The sequence below is a fragment of the Aptenodytes patagonicus genome, chromosome 4 (assembly GCF_965638725.1).
Source record: "Aptenodytes patagonicus chromosome 4, bAptPat1.pri.cur, whole genome shotgun sequence".
NCBI classification, from domain to species: Eukaryota; Metazoa; Chordata; class Aves; order Sphenisciformes; family Spheniscidae; genus Aptenodytes; species Aptenodytes patagonicus.
In genome coordinates, this window is record NC_134952.1 from 68,873,173 (window position 1) to 68,895,140 (window position 21,968).

The 21,968-nt window shown below is 43.7% G+C and overlaps 1 protein-coding gene across 4 annotated transcripts in view; it reads left to right on the top strand.

Moving 5' to 3' along the window:
* Positions 1–21,968, top strand: part of NR3C2 (nuclear receptor subfamily 3 group C member 2) — a 214,558-nt gene that overhangs the window by 188,437 nt on the left and 4,153 nt on the right. For all 4 annotated transcript variants that reach the window (XM_076337088.1, XM_076337089.1, XM_076337087.1 and 1 more), the window contains 2 exons: positions 7,064–7,194; positions 11,822–11,979. In XM_076337088.1, the coding sequence (XP_076193203.1) occupies positions 7,064–7,194; positions 11,822–11,979 (289 nt within the window). The remainder of the gene's footprint in view (positions 1–7,063; positions 7,195–11,821; positions 11,980–21,968) is intronic.

Consider the following 21,968-nt stretch of genomic DNA (forward strand, 5'->3'; position numbering starts at 1 on the left):
TAGGCAGCAGGGTGGTCGTCTGAGGCTGTCACCTTTATGCTACCCCTAGGCTAACACTTTCCTAGATAAACTACCTAATTCCCAGCCTATGTTTATCCATGGCAGTTTAACCAACTGCAGGATAATAGTTGAATTCTCTATCCCTTACTGCTTAGGGAGAGCATCTGCTGCCTTATCTAGTAGGAGGAGGAGGTCGCTGGTGGTGCTGAAGATGGGGTATTTATTTCTGCTGGCTTACTGACAAGTTAAAGGAAAAATGGGCATGACCCAAATTTCTCTCCAGTAGAAACTGGTGACAAAACTGCCATTAATTTCAACAGGATTGAGTGCCCACATTTGCCATTGATGCAAGGTAACAGGTATTTTTTGCCTTCCTGGAAGGAGATGGCTCTAAAGCTTTAAGAGTTGAAGGCAGAGAGTTGAAGGGTGTATGTTTTTGTCTCTTTCTGCTGTGGCTTGCAGAGTGAGCAGAGATTAGAAAGTGCTGAATAAGAAATAAGTGCTGAATGAAAAGTCATAATTGAATTTTGCCTGAATTCTGCATGTATTTTGGCTTGGATTTTGATCAGTGCAATAACTTAATGATGCTGCTCAGTACTGCTGACTTTGGTTGCGTTTATAATGGCTTCAAGATGGGAAACAGGTGTCTGGGTACAGTCCATTGAGCAGAATGATGCGCAGTGTTTCCCAGTGCCGCCGCACACAAAGCAGTGCAGTGATTGCCCCTTTACACGGAAGAATAGGTTCAGTTTTCTGCTAGGGAGTGTCGTTCTGTTCCCACTGTTCTTCATGATGGAGCTGTTGAAGTAGAATACTCCCTCAAGAAAGAGTAAATTGTTGTTACAATAATATGTTCATTTTTTTCTTTCCCCAAGAACCTCAAAACTTTTTCCAGACAAGTGAACCCCTCCTAAGGCAGGTAAGATAATTCAGGCCAAGGGCTTTTCTGATTAGATGGTTTGAGCAGCTGAACAAGGGACTCTGTGGTCCCGTGTCCCTGGTCTTTTTCCCCCTTTATCCACAGCTTGCGTGCCTTGCCCTAAAGGTGTCTGGTGATGTTTCACTCCTCTCTCTGCCAAGTTCAAACTGACCCCTTCTGGCATGGTGGAAAGCATACCTTGCTTTCTGAGGTTTCCAAAATGGTTTTGACCTTCGGGCCTTTGGCAGGTTTTCTTGTTGGGTTGCATTTGTTTGTTTGTTTATTTGTTTTCCTTTTGTTACAGTGTAATGTGCTTTCTGAATTTCCCTGAAATCATTTTAAATGATGGACAGGCTTCAAATGGATACAGGTTTTAGTCTAGCAAAGGCAAGGCTCTTGGTTATGAAATTGGAAACAGTTCTTATAGGGCAAAAAAAAAATCTAAAATGAGGAAACACAAGGAATCTGCTTGACATCAGACTTTTGCTACAAGTGTTGCTTGGTCTTTTCCAAGCTGCAGAGGCCAAGGGACTAAGTCAGCTGCACGTTTATTCCTCTGAGGTGCTGTGAAAGGGGATGCCTTTGCTCAGTTTTTTCTTGGGATTATCAGCAAGCCACTCGAGTACTGATGAAACTTCAAAACACCCACCACAGCTTTCCCTTTCTTCGCTTCCCTGTCTAATTTAGGAAGATGCCTTGTGCTGCGGCTTTGAATAGTATATATAAGAAAGTAAATAAAGCATGGTATCAGGTTTGGTTTTAGGCTGAGTTTCGCCTGTGAGTGAATATTCCTTGATATGTGGGTTCCTCTTTTTGGTTACGGTAGGTTGAGTTGCAGTTTCCATCCTCAACAAGGAGATTTACGATACTAGACTTTATGATGACTTCATAAATTGTAAGTTACTTATTCATAACAAGTTGTTTCTGTACAGCGTGCCTGTAGTTTCACAATTTTTGATGTGGCTGTTTGGTTTCTGTGGAGGTCACCTACAGGTATTAATGAGGTATATGACTGGTTTGGTATTTAGGATGCCTTGTCTTAAACAGTTTCCTTAAACCATCCCTCCTCTCCCGGTGTGACTGCTCAAATCCTACATCTCTGTTGTAGTTGGGTGGCTCATCCCTTGGTGATTTGGTGCATCAGTCCCATTTCGGCCAAGTGCTCAAACCATTTGCCTCGTCGCTTGCCCCTGTGTGAAAGGACGGCTGCTTACACGGAGAAGGGGAACAGGAGGAGCTGTGTTCGTTTGCCACTTCCTCATCCGCGTATTCAGCTCTCCGTGGGTAGATGTTGAGGATGAAACAGGCTGAGGTGTTGGGCCGGATGAAACAGGCTGAGGTGTTGGGCTGGTACCACAGAGCTGGTCTCCATGCAGCCTGCCCGTGGAAGGTAGATAGATCTGGAGTCAATTTGGGAATAAGGGTGGCAGAGATGAGAGAGGCGAGGACATAGAGATTGCATGGGGTTAGGGGGAGATCCCAGATCAAGTAGAGAGAAAAAGATGACAAACTCATGGAAAGTACCAGGGAGTCTCTCAACTAAGAACACGTTTGCTGCAGTTCATTGAGAGAAATCCAGCAGCAGGATCAAAACCCCTCTTCCCACCAAGGCGGTTGATGTACCTTGGAGAGCTTTGCCAGTGGAGGTACCCACCTCGTCTTCCTCACGGGGGAAAGGAGGGAAAAGCAGCGGCAGTTCAGTTCCAGTGGGGATGTGGTGAGCAACTCAGTGACCAGTTAACACAAGGTACCTGTGGCCAAAGAGGCTCTGCAGGAGCAGATAGAAATTGGGCAGAGCAGTAGCTGGAGAGAATGGGCTGGTTGCGGCTGCTCTGCCTGCCCGCAGTGCTGTGGCTGTGGGAAAGGTCAGGCAGAATGTGAGCCGGGCATTAAATTAAGCCTGTAAGGAGACACTTGGGGAACTTAAGATGGATTAACTTAAGGTGTAAAGTTTAAAGCGTATTATTATGAACGAGGATTAAGCTAAACTGAGCTAATGACACCACTTTTGAATGCATATCCACACAGTGGATTCAGAGCTTTGGCTCCACGCCTTTTATTACTTAAATATACTTACCTTCTTAAATGTCCCCATAAAGATACATGCCCCTATATTCCAGATCTTCACATTCTCCGTTTTCCACATCAATAAGTTTATATGCTGTGTCAGAGGTAGAACTGGGCTTGGTTGGTCAGTTTTTGCACACACCCCCCTTTTTTTTTTTTAATTAAAAAAAAAACAGGCGGGGGGAAGGCAACATAGAGGTTTGTTTTCATTTTTCCCTATGGTGGTACTGGCGTTTGTGATGACTTGATGGTATTTATTCTTAGATGAGGCATTTGGTAAGGAAGAAATAACTTTGTTCATGTTATGTTGACATGCCCTAATTTCTGTGTGCCCCATCTCTTTTAATACGTGAGCCATTTCTTTTGCTTTATTTTGTTGTTACTTTCATGGTATTGGAATATCTGGATATCAGCATCTGAATTTTCCGAAAGCTGTGTACCCTCTTATTTCACACTATGTGGGTTAAAAATCAAATGCAAAGTTGAATACTGTAAACTCCCACAAAATGCTTATCTTACATTAAACAGTCATGAATTAACTAGTTAGTAATAATTTGTAAATAAGTAATAAATCAACTGAATTGATTTTTCAGGAGGGAAACTGATTTGAAATTACAGGTTTGCTGTATGTTAAACAAACTACTTAGTAACTAGTTCTGTGTATAATTTTATCTCACTACAAGCAATGCCATCAGGTTTTCCTTGAGGGTAAACTAGAGATCAATATTTCTAAGTAGATAAAAGACTAAATATTTAAGACAGACAAAGAAAAAAACCAGCCAAAACCCCCCTGACTTTTACTAAAATTCTTCTATTTAGGTGATCATATAAAAGCAAAACAAATACAAAGAAAAACAAAAAGAGAGAACAAGTAAAATGTCACAAAAAGTGCAATGCAATGTAAAAAAAAAAAGGGGGGTTTGAGTCAGGATACTTGTTAGGTTAGCTGTCACAGAGAGTGTTTTGCCACGCTATTTAGTGAAAGCATAAGAAACCTGAGACAAAACCTCAAAAAGTTTTGTTTTATTTGCTGTGTGGCTTGTGGTATCGGATGAGAGGTCTGGCGCTTCTCATGTCTGTGGAGGTCAAACGCAGGCAGGGGTGGTGGCAGCTGCTTTATGTTCTGAGGCTGGAGAAACTAACTTTGGTGTCCTGCAAAAGTAATAATGGATATAATAGACTGTTCTTTTTTTGAGTCCTGCTAGTCCTTAGCAGTCTGAGATAGACCTTAAAATGCATTTTTTTAAAATACAAATGTCCCTTATCATTTGCCTTTCAACTTCAGTATGTATCCCTCTGAGCCTACTGGCAGGGGTCAATTAGAAGCCACCATTATCTGTGTCCTAGACCTGGATTTGCTAATTTTGGGAAGAGGGAGGGGAGCAGGAGCAGTGGGAGGGAGATCACTTTCTGGGGTCTTTCGGGGTCTTTTTCCCCAGCTGTCTCTGGGTCAGCTCAGAGGTGCCTGCAGCTGTTCGGTCTCTGGGCAGTAACAACCTGTCAGGCAGGAGGACCTCGGGCTGGTTTAGGGTGATGTCCCCGCAGGGGGTAGGCTGAGTCATGCAGTGGCCAAACGTGAAGGACATCCTGGCACACTTGGGATGTGTGGGCAAATACTGGAGAGATACAGGTGCTGCTGTGCTGGGTTGGCCGCAAGCCTTGGATGGTGGCCGCAAGCCTTGGATGGTGGCCACCAGCCTCGGGCAGACGTGGGGCTGGAGCAGGACCCCAGACACAGCAGCTTCAGAAATGCCCGTTCGTGTGCGTCTTTTAATTCTGCAAATCCTTTTCTGTTTTACCCGATCCCAGTTACTCAGGGTCGGTCTGTGTGCGTTCGTAGCATGTGACCGGCACTGAGTGTGCAAGTGGCATCTGTAAGTCCTCTGCAGCGCGCGACCGGGCTTGTGTGCTTGTGCCTGCGTGCATCCAGCAGCGGAGGCTGCTCTTCTCAAACAGAGGGCCAAGTGGTATTTCAGTCACTGTCCAAAGTGTTCAAAGACTATTTTCTTCTATTCGTTTTCTTCCCTGCAGTCCATGATGCATAATAAAAATAAACATGGCATTACTACTACTATTAAATTAAAAAAAAATAGAAGAAGCTGGAAGTTCTTAGTCTCAAGAAGAGGGTGGAGCGGAGGAAAAGTGCAGAGCCCATATAACAATGGGGAGTCCGCTTTATTAGTATTAAGGAGGAAAATAAAATCTGCTCTGGCAGTAGTGAAATAAAACACCAGGAAGATTACGTCAGTCTTTGTTTGCACACAGTATGATTCTTCTCTTTCACCAGCCAATTTGTATATTTGAAAAGGCAGTTGCTTGGTTAAAATAATTAGCTGAACTTCATCCAATTCCCCAATTATGTGAAAAAATGTTTGAAGAAATATAGACAATTGTTGTTCAGTAATTTAAAAAAAAAAAAAAGTAGTGGTCACTGAACAATTATAGTGCCTTGTCTAAATACCCGCATATATATCATAGTTTCAAAATGAGACAAGCAGTTCAGTGACTCTTCACTGTAGCTGTTGTGGTTTGGGATAGCGGCTTTAGAAGTATAGCAAAATCCTAACTAATTCTGCCTGAAACTTGTGCAGGATAGGTTAGCCTGGGGTTGCCTCAGAGAAGAGAGATAAGGTCTGAAAATAAGTGTATCATAGTGTATTTAAAGAAAAAAAAAAAAAGACTAAACTGGATACAAGTTATGCCTCCTTATTATTTTATGATTTAACAGGCAAAAATCTGTATTAATGAACGAGATTGTCGTCTTATATACTTCTTTATTCCAGGCTATCTTAGATTATTATTTTGGGAAAAAACATACACAATTTTTTGAATATTTCAGTGTTTGAATAAGAGACCATTGCAACAATTTGACTAAGAATTCCCCGTAGGAGGTCCAGTGTAGTATATTAACGAGAACTTTAGTGACTGGGAAATCATTTCTCCTTGTTGTTCCTACACTTTCATCCTTGGAGCTAGACCTGTTGCATTTTCAGGAAAAGCAGTAATCGGAGATTTTGAAATGGAGGTTACTTGGGAAGAATGCATAAGTGCTGCTGGCTGAGGCAGTGGTCATCCCAATTGTTTCTTAACTTCAGACTCCTCAGTAGACATAAAGGCAGTAACACGAAGTCATGCATTTTATTTTATTTTTGTTAAACCACTTCCCATTTTCCAGACCTGCCAGCCGTATTTTTACAGGACTGTGTTATTCAGGATGAGAAGAGTCAAGATGTCTGCTGGCACGGTGGAAATCCCTGATCCTAGGGCCCTGCTGGCTTGTGGACCTGACCGTGCACGGTGGGCAGCGGAGCTCTTTGCCATGGGTTTTCCTGTTGTCCGTGGCTGCAGGCAGCCTTGGAGGCTGCTGGGCTGGGGCCAGGGCTGACTGTTCTGAGTGGTGTGGGCTGCAGGTGTGAGGCCGTCAGTCCTCCTTGGCCATCCTCTCCCCCAGCTCATCTCTGCACCAAACAGTTCTGAAACCTGTTTCTACCTGTAGGTCAGCTGATGGGGGATGTATCATTTAAAACATGCGTGCAATGGGTGTAGGTTCCCCTGTTCTGACCCTTTCAGCAAGCTCATTTTCATCAGTCAGGGCAGAGCTGAACAAACGCTGACAATTCAGACACATTTTAAAACATTTTTGCCAGTTCATTAACATCGTCAGTGTATAAAACTCAAATTACGTTTGTTTCTGTTCCTTTTAGGGGGGTGGATGTTGATGCTGCCTGTGGTCTGCCAGGTAGCGAAGTGAACTCAGCCATCCATTGTGGATGGTGTAGGAGTTGAGCAAGGCGATGCCCGGGTCCCCCAAAGCTCACAGGCAGTGGTTTTTCCTGCCAGCCCAGGAGCATGGGGACCAGGCAGCCCTCCGGGGCTGGCAGGGCTCCAGCTTCATCTTCATGGTCCCCAGATCCCTTACCTAACCTGAACTTTGTAGCTGCGGTGTGTCTTACTGACCTCTGCGCAGTCAGTGCTTGGTTTCCAGGTCGCACCTCGCTTTCCTCATGCGTGGGCTGCCCCGTGCACGTTGCGCGCTCCCGTATTTATCCTCTGGATTTTGTTTCTTTCTTTTTGCAGGGAACGGATGCGCCAGTCTGCTATGTTTGAACTGTGCCAGGGGATGCACCAGATCAGTCTGCAGTTTGTTCGCTTGCAGCTTAGCTTTGAGGAGTACACTATAATGAAAGTTTTGCTGCTGTTAAGCACAGGTAAGTTAGGTTTGTGGTTACATGGGAATACTTGAAAATATTCCAATTCGCAAAGAGGTGCAGTGATTTTAACTAATGTGACAAAAGAGCCAAACTGTTTCCAGCAGGGCTGCAGGAATAAAACCTAAGACACAAAACCAGGCTTATCTTCAGATCTCACTCTCCATTAGGATGGGAAGTGTCTTTGCAGCTTGAATGTGTCATGTGCATTGGAAGGACAGGAGTGGCCGGGCAAGGGGCTTTGGCCCCCCTCTCTGTACGGGAACCACTCGAGTCGGCCAGGCGTGCCAAAGTGCAACAGCTGTGGGGACTGGGGAGAAATCCCCACTCAACACTCAAAGCCACCAGTTTGGGTGACTTAACGTCACCTTCAAGATTGAAAGATGTACATTGCCTGTACTGCAAAATGGGTAATTTTCCAATGCCGAGTGAATTGAGAATGGTAAGCCCTTTTACAGGGCTCTGAAAGTTTAATAAATGACAGTGCACGCTTTATTTTTCTCTTGAGTGCCATGCTTTGAGTTTTCTTATGATACAAAATTACATCTTGGTGTTTGTTTCAGCACTGTGTAGTAATTAGCAGATCTCTTGATCTTACCTTACTGAAAATATTGAAAAACTCCTGTCCCAGTACAATTGTATAAATACACAGGCAGTTTGTACATTACTTTTTTCATCAGTCTTGATCAAAAAGCCAATTACCTGTAAACAAACTTTCTTCATATAATCATGCTCCTTTTTGTGGGATCCACTCAGTGACATCATGATGAGATAATGCATCAGCTCGATTGGTGGGCATTCATGATGTCACTTCAGTGAACTCACCAGGCAAGAATTCCCCTGGCAGAAGGAGGCTGGATGTGGGGGCATTGCACGGGGAGAGGAGGAGCGGGAGATCAAAGGGACCGCTGTGCTTATTCTGGCTTTCACTTGCAAGCTGTCAGCAGCAGGGCCGGGGGCTGCCCGGGCTCATGCTGCACAGAGCGTCTCCCCATTCAGTGGCGAGCAGAGCCCAACGAACCCTTTGAGATCTTGCTGTCTTCTCCCATCACCCCATCTTCTGCCCCAGCAAGGTGAGAGAAGAAAATAATTGCAAGCAGCAGGCGTTAGTTGTGCAGCACTGGAAGGCGCTTATCACTGAAACCACTAAAGGACACCAGAGCGGGCTGATGCAGCGGCAGATTTAGACACCCAGGAGCCTCCCGAGTCCCCAGCCATGGCATGGGCACATTGGCTGCAGGTAGAGTTAGGTGCTTATGAAGGGATTTGCAGCATCCAGCAAAGCTGAGTGGCAACCCTTTCAGGCAAGGTGGTGGGATGGGCACTTTCTCCCTGTCCACCGTGCCTTTCATTCAGACCTCGCCTGTCCCACCCAGCTGGTAGCTCTGTGGTTAAAGTACTTGGCTTTGAAGGAGGACGTGAAGCTGCAGTTCCCATTCCGGCTGGAGGGGATTTGGATCCGCTAACAGAAACCTCCTGGAGCTGTTAAGTTTTTTGGGTTCGGCTGTCTCCCTCCCTCCCTCCCATTGAAGCCGTTCCAGCTCCCTGGGATGGGGAGAGATGACACTGGTTGGGGAGCGCTTTGTGTCCCAGCCCACAGGGTCTGACCACTGGGTCCCGCTCCACCGAGGGTTCGAGGAGATGGTCTGCTGGTGAAACTGGGACTGGGGAGCTGGTATGCTCCAGGGTAGCCCTGGGGGGTAAATGGGCTTTTTTGAAGGTTGTCACTCGCGGTCTTTCCAGAATCAACTAGCAGTGCTTAACGTGGATTTGCTCGGGGGAGTCTAGCTCCCAAAATGTTCTTGAGAGAGTGTCTGGATTGGAGATCTGGCTCTGCTACTTCATAATCAGCGCTGAAGGGGGAGAATCTTTAGAAAAAGAGCCTAAAGGTGTTGTAAAACCATAGCAAAGTTTCTTTAAGCTAGGTATTTCTTATTCTACCCTCTTGAGACTAACTAATGACTTGAGTTATTATTATTAATCTGTTTGGCAAGATCAGCCTGGCCAATTAACTTCAACTAGCTGGGTCCCTTTGAAAAGCACACCACGGTCACTAGAAAACCTACTAAAAATAGTTTGTTTTGGGAGAATCAGGATATTTACATGAGAGAGAGAGCGCGAAATGGAAATGAAGACAGTGATAAAACCCAGAAAGTGTCATGTGAAGGGCAGCAAACCTGGTTTTGAATGATTGCACCTTGAATACAACCTTATAACAAACACCAGGTTTGTTTTCATTTAAAATTTTTTATTGAATCGTGTGATGAGCAGAGTACAAGTTATTCTGAAACTTTCATGATAACCACATCAAGGAATTTTCACTCCATTTACATGTGGAAGAAACCACACATTACAACTCAATTGTTTTCTTGCTTTCCACAGACCATAGATTTTGGGAGCTTGCCAAAAGCATTGCTGCATTTAATAAGTAAAATCAGAAACACTGGGCAAACCTCCAGAATTTCATGTTTTGCTTGAGTTCTCTTTATTTGTGGTCTTTCTTTCTTTCTTTCTTTCTTTCTTAATAATCTGGCTGGGGTGATGGTATAATAATTTTCAGACAGAACAGTAAAATACGTAGTAGTAGACAAAGAAAGAGTGGCTCTAACAGTCTTTAAGCAGCATGTAGGAATACAGGCCTGTAAATACTAAAGGAACTGTAAAGCCCGTGCATTTTGTGTAAGGGCCACAGTATGCTCTGATGGCTTCACTCATCTTGACTGGTGTCTCAGTAGTCATTCAGCTTGAACTGAGTTTGTACCTCTGTTCCAGACAGTTTCTTCTATCTGTCAGCTGACTGACTGAGAGATTTGGCATCTAGAATTTAAAAATTAAATATTATGTTTATATAATATAAATATATAATATTTACTGAGTGGTAGGCAGGTTGGTGCGTTTCCTCCTAGGCTTTTTCTAAAGATTCCTCCTTGTGCCCCCTTCCAGCACTTGATGGTCGCAAGTCCTTGCTGCTCATGTGGTGGTAGAGCTCCTCCTTGTTTTCCATTGATAAATTGCTCTGGTAGATACTGGTGATAGGAGATACTGGTGCTTTTTCTTAAAGCTTCTATTGTGGAGCCATTTGAGCGGTTGTTACATGCTTATGATGTGATTGCAGTGGAATAGAAGGTAGTTCACAGGATTTCAAAGAGAAGGGGACGGATGAACAAGACAATTTCTGTCGAGATGTTAAGTCAGGGTAAGCTAAATTGGAAGATCACCTTTTTTTTTCTTTCCTTTTTTAATAAGTAACTTCCCATTTAGCTTACTCTGACATACCTTTCTGGTTTGCTTAGAAAATAAACTCACTCTTGTATAGCGTAGTATTTTATTTTCATTCTGTGGACTAGCATTAAGAGATGCAGAGTAGAAAAATAAGGTTGATGGTTAAGTAGTATTCAACCAATCCAGGTATTAAAGCACCAGAACATTTTGCGTGATGTTTTTAAAAACCTCTTTGGGGTTTTCCTAGAGACCTGATCCTATAAGCCATTCCTGTTTGGGGCAGAACCTGCTGGAGTGCAAGGGTATTTGCAGTCTGTAAAGAAACATAGAATAGTTTGGGTTGGAAGGGACCTCTAAAGCTCATCTAGTCGAACCCCCCCTGCCATGGGCAGGGACATCTTCAACTAGATCAGGTTGCTCAGAGCCCCGTCCAACCTGACCTTGAATGTTTCCAGGGATGGGGCATCCACCACCTCTCTGGGCAACCTGTTCCAGTGCTTCACCACCCTCAGCATAAAAAATTTCTTCCTTATATCTAGCCTAAATCTACCCCCCTTTAGTTTAAAGCCATTCCCCCTTGTCCTGTCGCAGCAGGCCCTGCTGAAAAATTTGCCGCCATCTTTTTTATAAGCCCCCTTTAAGTACTGATAGGCTGCAATAAGGTCTGTGTATTTGCTTTTGTAATTAGCCTTGCTGATATCACTCACAGTAAAAAGTATCAGAAAACTCTTTTAGCCCATTTGTGAAATGATCCCTCTGGCAGATGGGAACTTTGATAGGACACTAGAAATGCTTGCAACTGTATGTCGTGGTCAAACACTGGGTCAGGATGCCTGTTTGGAAAATAGTCTTCTGTTTCATGCAGAATAATGGCTTTGTTTGTTCTAGGTGTTATGCAGATGCTTACTAAGATTCAAAGAAATTTTAGATTTTTACTTGATGGCATAAAAACGTGTCACTTGGTCTAGCATTTCTGCACATAACAGCTGTAATTCTTTACCTTGCCCTCCTCTGCCAAGTGTGGGGAATCATTCATCATAAATCACGTCTTCAACTTCTAAAAAAAATATCCTTGATCCATCTGCTGCTTTTTTTTTTTTTTTTTTTTTTGTGGTTGGGTTGTATTAAAAACAGTTTCAGCATGAGGTTAGCATGTGTCGTATTTCTGAGATGTTATCTCGTCCTCTGCCACAGCTTCTACAATCACAGATCTGGAGAGGATGCTTGAATCACTTGAAAATCTGTATGATACTGTTGATTCCTTACCAATGTCTGTTAAATTACAGACTTTGCTTAAAGGTGTAATTCTTTCATCGATTAACTAGTGTAACTTTTTGTAAGTATGTGCATCAAAAGAATAAGCAATACAGTTAATATTAATCTAAGACTGTCTTTTCAATGACAGTTCCCAAGGATGGTCTCAAAAGCCAAGCTGCCTTTGAAGAAATGAGGGCAAATTACATTAAAGAGCTAAAGAAGATGGTAACTAAATGTCCAAGTAACTCTGGGCAAAGCTGGCAGAGATTCTACCAACTGACTAAACTTCTTGACTCCATGCATGATGTAAGTATAACTCCTCAGGGAGTGCAGACAACTTAAGCAAAAATCACTCCATTAAGGTAAACCAGTAGTCTTTAATTGTGCTAACTAACAGGGAGAAAAAAAAATGAAATTCTTTTTAAAGGAACATCTGAGAGAAGTTGTTAGATGAATTTAAGGACAACTGCCAAGTAAAATAAGAAAATATAAGTCATTAAGGGCTGGGTCCTGCTGCCTTGTCCTATGTTAAATGGTAATGTGTTCCTCCAATGATTCACTTAAGGTCAGTAGAGCTATTAGTGGGGTCAGAGGCTCTTCAGCAGGAGAAGTAATGTTAGCTGTGACCCTAAGTTAGACACGGCGCGAGTGCGCCACGCAGAGTATCCTGCGAGTCGCTTCTCCATGAAAGGTGCTGGATTAGTGTATCGTGCATCTAACATGCCTGATGTGCTAATAAATGTTGAATTAATTTGGTGATCTTTTACAGCTGGGGTTGTAGTAATGATGACTTTAAAAGATGTATTAAGACCTTGGAGCCATCTTTGGTATTTGAAGCTTTATTTGAGCTTTTCAAGTATAAGATTCACTGTATTGTTAGGTTATTTCTACCACCCTGTCTCATTCCAGTGCGAGGTGTTTGCTTTACATGCATCAGGTGTGAGATGTGATGAATGACATGGGAAACTAAAAGTTTAGTCCCAAAACACCCAGGCTGTTGGTGCCTCAGCCCAGAGTGACTCTGAAGGGTTGTGGTAGGTGCCTAGTGCACAGGACCAGCTCGCGATTTCAGAAGGGGTACCTGTAACGTTGAGCTGTTGAGTTGGGAGCAACCTGGTTCTAGCTGGTAAAATGGTAAGTGCAGAGATTTACCTCTCCAGATACCTTGAGCAGCAGCTGGGGTCTATCTCCGTGCTCTCCGTAACAGAGTCTGGAGTCCCCACAGAGGAAGCCAGTGACCCAGCTGTAATGGTCTCCTCAAGCTGAGGGGTTTTCCCCAGTGCCCCCCAAGAGTGCCCTGGGCACCAGCCCCTTGCCTGGGGCCAGCAGGGCTGGCGCCCGTCCTCTCTGAAGCTGTGCTGCGGTGCAGCAAGTGACAGGAGACTTGTGGGGCCAGTGAGAGTGACCTTTAGTCGTGTTTGGGTACGAGAGAGGACAGGTCCCGTGAGCAGAGGCTGAAGCCCAGCAGCACGCGCTGATCACCTCTCAGTAAAAAACGGTAAACTGCAGCAAAGGAGAAGACTGTCCTACTCCATCCTGGGTGGGCAGAGAAGTAATTTTACTGCATGACGAACCCTCAGCACTTGCTTTCAGAGCCTGCATATAAATGTACTTCTTTGTACTCGACTTAAATTTCATTTTTGTGGAGACAGTACAGTACAGTGCACTTCAGGTCAAATCTGTATAAGAGCCTGAGGTCTGTTTACAGAATGTACATATGGAGTTATTTTTCAAATATTGTTCTGTTGTTCATTAAAACATTGCAAATCTTAGTGGGAGGCAGGGAGAGTATTATTAGTACTGCAGTAATAGCTCATTCTTCAGAGATCGGGTTTCACTTGCTCCGTGCCAGCAAAGGAAGTTGTAGTGTTTCAGTGGAAAGAAAGGGGATGGGTGATAAAATCATTTGCAAGATATTCACATCTGAACCTCAGGGCAGCATAACAAACCCCTGCATTTATGGAGTTTTCTAATCCTCTTCAGAATCGGCAGTGTCTATGATTTGTTATTTAAATGGCTGTGTTTGTGTGGTTAAGGTGACTGGATGACAGACTCGCACTTACTGAGAATGCTACTGTGTCCTACAGACATTTTCCAAAACACAGCATTAACCATTGGGAGCCGAACTAACCAGAGGAAGCAGACTGCTCTTGCATTTTATTTAATTTTTAATTAAGCTATTTTTACATTACTTTTGTTTTAATAGAGCACTTTCTTACAAAGGACTTTTTAAAGAAAGTGCCATTGTCAGCATTCTCTGTTAAAAAGACCGGTTGTCTGCACAACAGTGCTTCCTTTCAGAGATTATATTGGAGACTTGTTCAACAAAGGCACTTGTTTGTTTTTTCTCTTTAAAACTGACTTTTTGCTTTTGGGTTTTTGAAATCCATCAGAATAAATTTAGAGTGGTGATAATGAAAAATGGGAATTACTTTTCTCCCCCCACTGCCTGTTAGTGCAGAATTTCTCCGTTCTGTCAATGTAAATGCAAATTTTCTGCTTGATTCCTTAGTATAGGAGGAACACTTTTTCAGCTGTCACCTATGTATTTTTCACTTACTCCATTATAATTTTAGAGGATCAGAATATATTTGGTGCTGAGCGGTCTAACTGGAGCTGAGGCCCCATGTTTACATTGCTGCTGTAGCCGCAGCATTGGCATTTGCAGCGCAAGCCTGAAGGGACTGGTGCAGAATTCATGCTTATTCAGCCCTCCTGCTGCCTCCAGCTTTTCCATCAGAGCAAAGCAGCATCTCGTCATTCGTGGAGTTCGCGTTACCTGAGTGTAGCAGTAAACAATAAAAAAATACCGCTCCTTTGCACCTTCACACTTGCTTTCATCGACCTCATTTTTAAGTAGTCTTTCTGAGGATTACGTGAAATAAAGCGCATGGAAATATCAAATTACAGCCTGCTTGGCTTATATAATATGAGGAAGAAAAAAAACCCCAAACAAGATGGTTTTACATTGCTCAGTATACCAAATCATTCATCCACACAGCAAACATATGTACAGGTAGAAAAGTGCCGAGGTGAGGAAAAAAGAAATTTTCAAGAAGGCCAGGTAGGCACTTAAGTATTTGAAAAAATCAGCAACTTTATTTAATGATCCTTAAAGCCTCAAAGCAGCAAAAGCGCAACTGAAAAATAAGAGGTCAAAACCCATCCCGTGGGTGCACGTGTGTGCGCACACCTGCAGTCGGCCTTAGGAGCATGCCTGCAGGCTGCCGTGTGGTTTGCGTCACTGCTGCCGTGCACCAAAATGCTCTTTACTTGCATGATGCTGTGTGGAAGCAGTGGTTGCTGATACAGCAGGCGCTGGCCGACAGCGTCAGTCTGGTTCCACAGCACGCCCTTCCTCTCCCACGGCACGAGATGGCAGAGAGGATAGGTTGTTGCCATTTACTTGCTGTTGTGCTGTGGCTCAGCCTTGCTTGTGTGGATGGACCCCAGTGTGGGTATCTTCTGGGAGCATTGAGGGCAGCAACATAATCAACATACTTCCTTCTTGTAGCGATTGTATTTCTACTGTTGTGGCTGGCCTGCGTGCATCTTTTCACGAAGCAGCGTTATGTGTTGAGAACCATAGCGTAGCAAGGACAACCGACCTTTCTACCCAGCACATAAAGGTTTCGGTCTTGTGCCCATGAATGGCCATGGGCATTTCAGGGAGAGATGCATACGCAGCGCTTGGATGTAGGTGAACTGCATTATGTGATCAGACAAACGGCATGCAGGAACATTAGAAACAGATGTGCTACACATGGTATCAAAAACTTCATTTGGATCCTCCTCAACATCTCCTGTTGGCTTTGGCAGGAACGGTTGTATCTTGCATGGCAAGCCTCATTTCATATAGAGAGCGTAGTGTATGGTTAGGCGGTTTGCAGAACAAAAGCTGAATTTGGTTTCAATCTGGCTGATACTAAACAGACTTTGAGTTAAGAGGGCTTTTGTTTCGATGCCATGACATTAAACCCTAATGTGAACCTTCCCCTTGTCTTGGCAAGGCAGAGCACTGCACTGTCATTTGCTTGTTGATATTTTCTGCCAAACAAAAATAAATTCTTTAAGGCTCATGCTGCTGAATAATTAATTTTTTATGGTTCCTGAAGGGAATACTTTATAGCTGAGGTGGATCTTTCCATAGGCTGAAAGCGCCAGGATTACACTCACTGAAAAAGCTGACAGTGGGAAGAAGGGCACAGATCCTCGAGGGGCAGGTTTGCAATGCACGCTGTGGTGGATGCGAATGTGCCTCTGCAGGTGCTTAATCCCACAAATACAAAGCTGCAGATGAGCCCCTCAGCTGTTGCCAACACCTTTGGGTGCACTTACTCCTGCTACTGATCTGCCAAAGTTGTGTCCCACTGCTGATGAGCTGTTTGGAGCCTTGTTTTAGTGCCAGTGCCTGAATTCTCAGAGTAGGCATTTTCTCTGTTTACTCAGAGGCTAGATCCAGTCCCTACTCCTGGTGTGGCCCCTACAAAAGCAGCAGCGATGTAAGAGCGTGCATGGGTGTGTGTTGCAGCAGCTAATACGTGTCTGTCAAGTGAGAAATTGATTCCCAGCTCCTTAATGTAGATGTGGGCTACTCTGAGGGTCATCGTGCTCAGTTTGTGATGGTTGGATCTCTTCTCCTTCACGTTAATAGGCGTTTGTTGGAGGAGGGCAGAACCCCGCTACTGTCAACAGAACAGCAAGGGAGACTTGGCTCAAAATTTACCCTGGCCAAGGGCTGAGGATGCTTCACTGGTGTGCGATACTGTGGGTTTGCATGCATCCTCCAAGCATACAAAATGAGTTCGACTCAGGTTCCTCCATGTCATGTCCAGGTGTCAAGTGCTGTGGTTTCGGTGTGCACATGTTTATGAAGAAAACCTGAAGAAGTGAGTGCAGTTCCTAAATCAGATTAAATGCACCTGTCCAGGCAGAACTAGGTTCCACACTCGCTCTGGTCAGATACTGTTAGTGGCTAATCCATGTGCATTTTATCCACCTTTTACTCCTTGCTAGCGTGAGGTAAATACATTGCATAGGTGTAATCAGAGGCTGCATCCCTTGGTCTTACCTCATTTTCCCCATGTTTGTGGGAGGTTTTACTCTTTGGGTTAGAGTTCAAGATTTCATAAGCAGCTAGGAATTAGCCACTGCGGCACCAAAGGACATCTGTACCTCTGAGAATCAGCCTGCGAGCCATCCCAGGGGGGAATAATTTACTTCCTGAGCCCTCAGAGTAATAATTAATTTACGTCATGGGATTTTCATAGGACTGGGAGCAAAAGGGAATATAGTGGTAATGGAATAATCAAGACCTGGCTGGCAATGGTTTTCCTTAACCTTACCGGTTGTGAAGCAGGAGCTTTGTATTCACTGCGTGAAGGGGAAAAAGCGGGAGGTTGCAATAGTCCCAAACTCACCCAGGGCTCTTTGCTGCCGGGGGGGAAAGGAGGCTGGCTGGCCTCGGCTGCTGCTTCTTACCTTAGCAGGGCAGCAGGCTCCTGGCTTCTGTGCAGTTTGAAACACGCAGGTTTTGAAAGCAAGAGACAAAATACCACTGCTCAGCTGATGGGCAGCAGCTTGTCCTTTTAGGCAGCCTGGCTCGGTGCAGGTAGTCACCAAGGCTGCGCAGTTGCATCGTGTAGAGCTGCAAGGTTGCCTCCTCCCAACACGCACTCACTCTGTGCTCTGTAGGAAACGGGCAGAGACCCATTCCTGAAAGGGACAGAGAAAGTTTTTGGAGTGTCATTTTTATATGAGAACACTGAGGTTTCTGACAGTAATAGCTGTAGCTAATAATAGGAAGAAATTACTCAGCATTGTGTTGTTACCCTACTGCTGTCTTAATTGCTGTATCGGTAGGCTTAATTGCAAAGATGCTCCTGATAGAGAAGTGACTGTGGGCTTTCATACCACACTCGGAGATTGTGAGAGATTTTGAAGTCAGAAAACTAACTGAGCACAGAAATGTGCACCCTTGCAAATCAGACAGTTCTTACCATTTCTGGAAATAGAAGGGCATGGTGAGATTGCCAAACTGAAATAAATTATTTTTTTGCTGTAAAAATTCTGCAAGTGCTCAAAGGTCACTGTAACTGTATTAACTTCAGGGACTTCATTAAAGGCTTCATTTTTTTAATTATGAAGAACAGTATGGGTGAAAAAGTCCATTTTATGGAAACCCCACCCTAATAACAGAAAATGGTTTGATTAATACTCCTATTTCTTAGAGGTGCTTAATACAGCATACAAATGCAAAGATTGATTAAGTAAAAATCTCAGAATTACTAAGACTGCTGTAGCCTTGAAAATGTTTAAATGCAGCACACTCTCTGTAGGGTAGTGATGAGAGAAAGCTTCATAATTAATGACTGAAGTGGTGAAGGGTTATAGCTAACAGCTGATCCACTTGCTGGCAGAAGAGCTGTCATGTCTTGCAGCAGTCTGAGTGACATGGACGTGATAATTCTGACCTGTGTGCCTGCATGCCCGCAACCCAGCTCATATTAATTTATTTAATGGTACTTGCCTGCCCGGGGAGGCTGCAGTCTCCGCTCTGGGAGATACCCAGGACCCAGCTGGGCAAAGCCTGGCACTGCCTGCCAGGGGCAGGCGGTACCCGAGCTCCTGTCCCCCAGCACTGGCCCGATTCCCCCACTTGCAGAGGGAGGCTTGCAGTGCCGTCAAAGGCACCGAGCCATGTTTTATTGACAGCTCCAAAGAGTTGAACGACTACCTACTAAAGTGGTAAGAACGATGTCCTGGTTGCATCCCAAGGAAATGGGAATTATTTTAGTTGTGGCCTTAACTGCCCTGCCTGCACTCTGCTAAGCGGTAACTTCAGAAGCGTGCTTCAGTAGCTGAAATAACTGGAGATTGTAAAAGTAAATACGTTTCTAGTCACTGTTGCACTGCTTGTGAAAACAGTGGTGCTTTCATTCACACTGCTTAATTAGAGTTGCCTTTCACGCTGCTGTACTGGAGGTGTCAGCATTTCCAATATAAACTACCAGAAATAGAGGGTAAAAGCGGTCAGGTGAAACGTAGTCGGGAGTTCTTAGAGCACAGGGATTTTACAAGCCTTTGAAGAACAATCAGAAGTATATTTGATCTAGAAAATTCGTAAGCCAACTTCAGAGGTGCTGGATAGCTTGTGTTACCTCACTGGTAACCTGTGGTGTATCAGTCACTGTCACTGCAATGACAGAGCTTGTCTGTTACAAAAGAAGGCAAACTTTTTCATTTCCTTACTGAAGAGGGAACTTCTCTTTTAAAGCAAAAGACTAGCTAAATCATTTACCTGTTATAAATCAAAACTATACCTGATGAATGTTGCTTGGGATGCAGAGGCAGGTACTCAAATTTCAAAGTTAACATTGCCTGTGGAACCTGAATTTTTCATCCCTTTGGTGCATTTTTTTTCATGCCAAGGCTGCTGGGCTGCCGGAGGGGGAATGGTACCTTTGAAAATGTATGAGAACACGCCTGCAGAAAAGAGCACTGCTCGTGGCTCAGTTCTCGGTCTTGCAGCCTTCTCTAGCTGACCTTATCATATTGTTTACATTTTAGTACTTCTGAGTTGGCCTTCAATTCTCCCGCGTTCATTCCTCTTTGTTTTAAATTAGTGCTAGAAATACTTCCCCAGCCCCAAAAGCCACGCAGCTTTTAAGGTTGCAGTTAAAAAGATCCTGACCGCAGTCCCGTGTTCCTTGTGACAGACGCGGTGTGCTTCCTAATACTCCTGTTTTCTTAAAGCGGTTGATTATTGTCAAGTATGTTAAAGTTGATCACTTTGCTTGAGAAAGAGAGGAACAAAAGTTTTAGCAGACTAAATAGGTATAGAGTATGTATTATTCTTAAGGCTCCAAACCCAAGTATTACATGATAGGGGGTTCTAGGTATTTTCTTTTTAATTGCTGTATAAACTTAATCTTTCTCCTCTGTGGTGAGACCCATAATGTCCTATGTTATGCTAGTACCCCGATCACATCCTGGTTTTCCCCAGCTGGACTGCTAACTCATTTGTTGTATAGAACAGATTATCCTCTCTTCATGAACGTTATTATTTTTCATTTCCCCTTTTGCTTTTGTCCACGTATTCACCAGACATACGTATGTATTTGATACTACTAAAAGCTTGCTAAGGCAGAATTAATAGTTTCCATGTGGGCTTTTCTGTGACACCTGTCTCACTGCATTCAGAGGCTTCACACGAGCGTGATGAGGCAGGAATTGGCTTGAATAGCACAGAAGGTGAGCCATCAGCACAGCGAGGATGGTTGGCAGTGTGACAGAGATGACCCCAGCCCCCTCCACGTAACGTTCAGTGATGTGAAACTACTCGTGTTCATGTTTAGGAAAAGCAGTACATTCATCAGGTCATTAGCAAGGTTGTGTTGGGGTGCAAGGCTTAGTTTGCTTAGGTGCTGGTATTTGATGACACAGGCAGGGAGGAGGTAGTGGCAATTATACCAAGAGACAGTTTCCTTCAGTTTGTTTGGTTTTGTGTTATGTTTGGAATATTTTTGGCACACAGTATATGCTGAAACAACCTCCTCCTAATGGGTGAAGTAAACCTTTGAACGTCAGCATTTTTTTCCCTTGGAAACCAAATTATGTCTATGCTACTTATTTAGCATGCATCTGTTTAATTAATTAGCATTGCCTCATAACATGCCAGATCATTGGGAATGAACTAAGCAACAGCAGACAGACTCGTGTAGTGCTCAATAGCAGAAAGCCATGCGTTCGAGTGATCTCGGCACTTCTCTGTGTTGTTCATAAATTGCTTATATGTTTGCAAGAACAGCTGTGAAAGCCCTGAAAATAAGTAATAAGGTATGGTGCTACAGGACAGTAGTCCGTTGCTGCCTGTATTTTTTTTTTTTTTTTAATTTCCTTTTTGGAAGTCCACTTTTATTTACTCTATCTTTAACAGGGGCTTTACTGCGGAGTGCAGCTCTACAAGTTAAGAATTGAAACGACAAACTTGTGTTTGATAAACTACACAAGCAGAAGTGGTTTAAGTCCTTTGCGAGGACATAAGGCACCAAAATTAAGCTGTGCGTAACTTCTGAATTTTTAAACAGCAGAGGCTCTAGTTTTTCTTCAGTTGTACAACGCAGTCATTTGGTGAACTGCGATGGAAATTAATATGCTAACTGAAACCTAGACGCACTTCATTCACGGGTGCCTCAGAAGCTGACTTACCTCTGCCTCTTGACTGACTTGTGTTGTGTTTTTCTTAAAGATTGCAAAGGGTCCAACATACTGTAAGGCTTTAGGAGATTCATTTAGACCACAGCAACCAAAAAAACTAGTTTTGAAATAACATTCTCTTGCTACTGAAGTTCATGAACAAGTAAAGTACTATGTAAAACTAACCCAGCAAAAGCCTGCATGCATGTAGGTTGAGCCATGAGATTGCTTTGCCATGCTTTTATCATTAAAATAGAAGTAAGTCCCTGAGCAGTGATGCTGGTCTTGTCTTCACAGTTCTCTCGCTCTAACGGCGTGTTGTTTTATAGCAAAGATAACCTGCAGTTTGCAATTTTGTGTGGAGAAAATAGCACAAAACAAGAGACAAAACAAACTAAAATGCTCAAAAGCCAAAATTAATGTTCATTCTTGTAGTGTGATTAAGCTTCCCATAACATGTAGACCAAAACGAAGCTCTGTAACTGACAAATGAGAACACCACAACTTGAGACAAGGTGGAAGTAGGTGGACTAAATTTATCGGTGCTTTGAAGACGCATGGTATTTTTTTTCCGCACACCAAAAAGCTCATGGTACCTGTATGCCATTTAGCACTTCAGCTCGCCTTCCTGTTACAGCTGGAGACCACCTTTGTTAGGATCACAAAATGGCTGTCAGTTGCCATTTGGGAGAACTGTGATACGGTTTCACCTCGGAAAACCTCTGCCACCCAGAGGAAGCCAAAGGAGTGCCATGGCGCAGCGTAAGGTGCAGTTTTGTTCTGCTGGTGGAGGTGGTCCCACGCTAACAGATGACTCGGGACTTGTGGTGTTACAGAACAAAGCTCCCTTCTCTGTCATTGAAGAGCTAATTAGAAATTTTTATCTTTAAAATTCTCAGCATTATGCTTAATCTACTGAGAGAAAGCAAAAGTGTGCTGTTAGCTACCACTACAAAAATAGAGAACTTCAGGGTTTTTTCCAAAAAGAAATACTTCCCCCTAAATATCAGGAAAAAAGCTTGGGGTGGTGTATTAAAAAATGCATTTATAGATAAAATGCTTTACCAGATGAACAATTTCACATGGACTGTGATGCT